The 5386-nt window shown below is 44.2% G+C and overlaps 1 protein-coding gene across 3 annotated transcripts; it reads left to right on the top strand.

Moving 5' to 3' along the window:
- The first annotated feature begins 3234 nt into the window (after positions 1 to 3234).
- TMEM141 (transmembrane protein 141) lies at positions 3235 to 5286 on the top strand. Of its 3 annotated transcripts, none has more exons than XM_020981845.2 (5): positions 3257 to 3474; positions 3691 to 3757; positions 3914 to 3997; positions 4404 to 4529; positions 5117 to 5286. In XM_020981845.2, exons 1-5 carry the CDS (start codon positions 3421 to 3423, stop codon positions 5182 to 5184), a joined length of 399 nt encoding a protein of 132 aa, XP_020837504.1. In that variant the 5' UTR covers positions 3257 to 3420; the 3' UTR covers positions 5185 to 5286. The 3 variants fall into 3 exon arrangements, with proteins under 3 accessions (XP_020837507.1, XP_020837504.1, XP_020837506.1); XM_020981847.2 differs by having other exon boundaries at positions 3265 to 3474; positions 4422 to 4529; XM_020981848.2 differs by lacking the exon at positions 4404 to 4529 and having other exon boundaries at positions 3235 to 3474; positions 3861 to 3997.
- Positions 5287 to 5386: the final 100 nt, after the last annotated feature.

Genomic DNA, 5386 nt, shown 5'->3' with positions numbered 1-5386 from the left:
TAGATAGCCGGAAACTGGGGATGGTCTGGTTACAGAGATAATTTCTCTGTCCAAGGATAACAAGTCACTCAGCCCCTCATTTTAATATAGCCCACCTCCTATTGTGTTAACCAATCAAAGTGGCCACTCCTCTGCCAATAGAACATATAAGCCCTGAGCATGCAGCCATGATTGTTTTTGGTCTAAGAGAAATGTCTGAATAACCATCCTTTTATTAATAACATGTTGGCCTTATTAATAAAATAATTAAATTACCCAGAAATTATGCCTCTCAAATCTTTTTAATCATCACACTTACTGTGTGACCCTGATCAAGTCACTTAACCTGTTTGCCTCAATTGTAAAATGGGGATAACAGTACCTATCTCACAAGGAGAATCAAATGAGATATTTGTAAAAAAAAAAAGTGTTTAGTATAATGCCTGCCATGTAGTATGCATTATAGAGATGCTTATTTCCTTCCTCTTCCCCACAATTAGAAGTAAGGATTGTTTCATTCTTTACATTTTTGTTTCTAGCACTTAGCACAGTGCCTCACACATGGTAGCAGCTTAATAAATGCTTGGTCATTAATTCTCTCTGTCTGAGCAACAACGATCCTGCCTTCCTTCTGCCTCCAGCCCATTATTATTATTATTAACTCTCACCTGTGAGAAAATGCTGTTGGTATCACAGGACAAGACAATCCCTCCTCCTTCTTCCCACATTCATACTCTTTCTTCCTCACCCCCTCTCCCAATCCACCCTTCATACAAGCTGCCAGAATAATTATTTTGCTCTAAAACCTTAAGTGCTTTCCTGAAGTTCCCAAGTAAAGTTGAAGGCTCCAGACTATGTGACAGGATAGAGTGGATTCCATTCACCATTACTCACCACAATCACAGTCCCCACTTTCCAACTGCCTGTAGAACATATCTCAACCTGTATATTCCCATGTAGCACTTTATTCTCAAGATGTCTAAAACCCATCACCCTCCACCTTACCACCTTCCTATTCCTGGCTCTCTTACCTCTGTTTCTCCCAGGCTAGGGTTATCTTCGATTTCTCTATTCCCTTCAATTCCTTTGATACACACCTAATTCCCATTCAGCTTTTTGCCACATCCTATATATTCTTCTTTCCCAATGTCTATTGCATTCAATTCAATGAATATTTATTAAATGGCTACTTTGTGCAGATCATGGAGCACATAAAGTCTAGATAACAAGTGGTTCTTGTCCTCAAGAAACTTAACAGTCTAGGTTTAGAGATTAAGAGCTAGAAAGGAACCTTAAAAGCCATCTAGTCCAACCTCATTGGAGGCTTGAAGACGTTAAGTGTTGTGCCCAAGGTCACACAGCTAAGTATCAGAGATAGAATTTGAACCCTTGCAGCCAAAGTTAGTGCTTGCTCCACTGTCCCTCTATTGCCATCGGTAGCCACATTTGTCTCTCTTACACAAACAAGGGACAGAGAGGATCACAGAAGATAAGATGGGCAATTTTGATTATACAAAATTAAAAAGTTTTGGTAGAAACAAACCTAATGCAACTAAGATTAGAAAGGAGAGAGTTAAACGAGGAGGGGAGGAAATCTGCAGATTTCTCTGATAAAGATATCATTTCCAAGATATATAAGGAACTGAGTCAAATTTATCATTAGTACCATTATTCAACTGATATGAACAGGCACCTCCCACAAGAAGATATCCAAGCTATATCTATAGCCATATGAGAAAAAAAAGTTCCTAATCACTAATAATTATAAAAATGCAAATCAAGCAAATCTGACATTCCACTTGACACCCATCAAATCGGCAAAGCTGGCAGAAATAGAAAATGACAAATGAGTGGGGGTGGGGAGTGGGAGGAGAAGCACATGTACACTGTTGGTAGAACCAAGAATCGGTCCAGCCATTCTGGAAATCAGTTTAGAACTATGCTCCCAGAACTACTAACCCATGTATATCCTTTAAACCAATGATACCACTATTAGGCCTATACCCAGAGTTTTATTGAAGAAAGAGGAAAAGGTCCTATATATACAAAAACATTTATAGAAGCTCTTTTTCTAGTGGCAAAGAACTGAAAACTAAACGAGTATTTAGGAAATGGATTATGGCTGAACAAATTTTTTGAATATATATTTATTTCACTAAATATTTCCCAATTACATATAAAAAAAATTTTAACATTCTTTTTTCTAAATTTTGAGTTCCAAATTTTCTCCTTCCCTTCTGCCTGCCCCTCCTTTACCCCTTGAGAAGACAAGCATTATGAAATCAATTATAGATGTGGAGTTATCCAAAACATATTTCCATATTAGCCATGTTGCAAAAGAAAGCATGCAAAACAGAAAAAGAAAGTTTTAAAACTTTCTAAAATGGTCTGCACTCAGGATTCATCAGTTCTCTGTCCAGAAGTGGATAACATTTTTCATCATGGATCCTTTGGAATTGTCTTGGAGCTTTATCTTCCTCAGAGTAGCTGAGTCTTTTACAATCACAATATTGCTGTTACGGTGTACATTGTTCTCCTGGTTCTGCTCACTTCACTTTGCATCAGTTCCTGTATGTCTTCCCATGTTTTTCTGAAACCATCCTGCTGGTCATTTCTTAAAGCACAATAGTATTTCATCACAATCATATACCACAACTTGTTTAGCTATTCCCCAATTGTTAGGCATCCCCTCAATTTCCAATTCTTTGTCAAATGGCTGAACAAATTAATGAATGTAATAGAATACTACTGTGCTGTAAGAAACGATGAAAGCTATGGTTTCAACCATCAGCCAACTGATGCAGAGTAGAGAGAGCCTAAAGGACAGCCAGTTCATGCTACTACTACAACAACAACAACAACAACAAAAACCAGTTTTGAAAGACGCAAGAACTCTGATCAGCCAGGATCCCAGAGGGCCATGGATGAAGAGTGCTACCCACCTCCTAACAGAGGCATGGACTAAATGAGCATACATTTAGGACATAGCCAACTTGGAGATTTGTTTTGCTTGACTAGCCCTATTTGTCACAAAGGTTTTGGTTTTTGTTTTTTTAGTGAGAAGGGGAATGCGGAAGGGAAAAAAAAGTGCCTGATAATTGAAAAAAAAATAATTAAAAAACAAAGTCCCTTCAAACTTTAAACCCTAGGGCGTATTAAATACGACAACCACACAGAGAAACCAGTCTCACTCTCACGCACTGTCACAGACGGAAAGCACGCCCACTCTTTCACTCTAACTTTCACTCACTCTCTCCAAGCCCACAGGGAAAGCTGCGCTTGCGCGAGCAGATCTGCGCTCCCAACCCAACAGGAAAAGCCACAGGAGAAGGGCAAGGCGTCTGGGCTTGGACTTCTACCTCAGCCCCGCCCACTCCCTCTCCGCCCCGCCCAGTCCCCTCCGCCCCGCCCACTCTCAGCCTCCCTACTTCTCGCCCAGCAATGGTTACCCTAGGCCTATCCCGAGTGGATGATGCGGTGGCCGCCAGACACCCGGTGAGTACCGAGGGCCTAGCCCTGGGAATGGAGGGTCGATTCCCCCAAGAGCCCGGAGGGCAGGAACTGGAGGAGAAGCGCATGCACGGGGTGGGTTAGGGGGACGCAGCATTTGTCTCCTGGTTTTGGGGGGGTGGTCCCTCTTTGGTGGGAGGGTCTGCTGCCCTTTGAGAGGTTCTTCTGAGGGACTGGCACCCAAACCTGTGCTCATCCCAGGGGCTCCGGGAGTACGCTGCGTGCCAATCCCAAGCCTTCATGAAAGGCATCATCACGTTCATTACAGGTAGGCGGGCGAGTTGGCTCATACGCTGGGAAGGGGGCGGGATTGCCCTGGACATCAGTACCTAACCCCACTTATACTCTAAGGTGCTCCCCTCCTTGGCCAGGGCACACTGGACAAGAGTGGAGTCAGGCTAATCAGGGACTTGGCCATTGGCAGGCACCGGTGCAGCCTTCTTCCTACAGAAGGTCCTCCAGAGGAAGCTGCCCTATCCCATGCAGTGGACTGTGCTACTGGCTATGGGTGGGTACCGGAAGATTGTGGGAGAGGATGGGTTGGGGGGAAGTACAAGGTGGGCGTCTACAGATTGGGAGAGATTGCTGAGTCTTAACTTGCCAACTACCCCATGACCCTGACCTATCCCAGTACTTTGATTTTTGCCTTCCATTCAATCAGTCCCCCTTAAAGAAATGAAAGAGTTGGAGGAGGAGTTAAGGCAACCTAGGAGCCCTCAATTACTTGAGATCCCACTGGATGTCCCGGTGGTAGCCCTGCCCCCAAATCGCTCTATCTACCTCTGCTGGGTGGAAATTATTTCTTGCTACCAGACCCCAGTCCTGGCTCTCTTTTCCCAAAGATCTGGGGGAGGCTAAAGAAGCCCCAGGTTAGAGTCTGTCCCTCCCCCATTCCCACCCTTTCACTCCTGGAGTCCATCCTGCTTTCTTAGTTGCTGGCTCAGTCAGCAGCTATGCAGTGACCCGTGTGGAAACACAGAAATGCTCAGATCTCTGGCTCTTCTTGGAGACTGGACAGCTACCCCAGGACCATGCGCCAGGTGAGAGGAGCCCAAAGGCCAGGCAGGTGGGCAGACTACCTTAACTTTCTGCCAGGGAACTCCCTAAGCTATGGGTAGGAAGGAATGTGAATCAATTAGAGAAATGTTGTGGCATATGCTATCCAGAGATAAAAGGGGAAAGGGGGGGGGAGGGTCCGTACCTAAAGGCCAATCAAATAAATCTGTCTTCTCCCCTCTGTACTGGCTTGAGGTGGGGGTAAGGGGAAAAGGACTGGGAAGGAATGGCTGTACCTTAGTGTAGAGCAGGCAGAAGGCTCTGAGATTAATGAGCTTCTGGGAAAATGGTGTGTGCTTGGGGAAAGTTTTGAGGAACTGGGTACAGACTGCAAACCAAAGGCTGGATCATTGCAGACCCTACTTACTTAATACAAGTTTAAAGCCAGAGACTTTATAATAATGTTTTGGGAAGATGATATCAGGGAGTCAAACAATTCCCTTCTCTCCCTTGGGTTCCATTTCCTAGCCTCTTCCTCAGCAGCATAATCTAATAGCAGGCCTTCATTCCTCCCTCTGTGAAATCAGCACAAAATCCCAAGTAGACACAGTGTTTCTTTCATTTCTTACAGAGCAGACCTCTCAAGGGTGTTCAGATCCAGAACAGAAGAAAAATCAGTATGGGGATGTTCTGGAGTAAAGGTCCTCTGTGATTTTGTCTACACCACCATAGCTCTCCCAGCTGTGTACAAGCATTCCACTCTCCAATCCATATATACATATAAAGAATGCTCTAACATCCTGTGCAGTCTGCTGCCTTTGTGCTCCCTAACCAGAAGGGCTAGAGATGAAGGGTGACTAGGGCTGGTGTGGGTAGTGGGAAAGGTAAACTGTTTTGAAGG

Source organism: Phascolarctos cinereus, unplaced genomic scaffold (assembly GCF_003287225.1).
Source record: "Phascolarctos cinereus isolate Bilbo 61053 unplaced genomic scaffold, phaCin_HiC Scaffold_2;HRSCAF=192, whole genome shotgun sequence".
NCBI classification, from domain to species: domain Eukaryota; kingdom Metazoa; phylum Chordata; class Mammalia; order Diprotodontia; family Phascolarctidae; genus Phascolarctos; species Phascolarctos cinereus.
This window is presented reverse-complemented; position numbering and strand designations above follow the sequence as displayed.

Coding starts and splice junctions, on each gene's coding strand:
- TMEM141 (XM_020981845.2), top strand. CDS start 3,421: ATGGTTACCCTAGGCCTATCCCGAGTGGATGATGCGGTGGCCGCCAGA. Junction 3,475..3,690: donor CGGTGGCCGCCAGACACCCG/GTGAGTACCGAG, acceptor TGCTCATCCCAG/GGGCTCCGGGAGTACGCTGC. Junction 3,758..3,913: donor CATCATCACGTTCATTACAG/GTAGGCGGGCGA, acceptor GGCCATTGGCAG/GCACCGGTGCAGCCTTCTTC.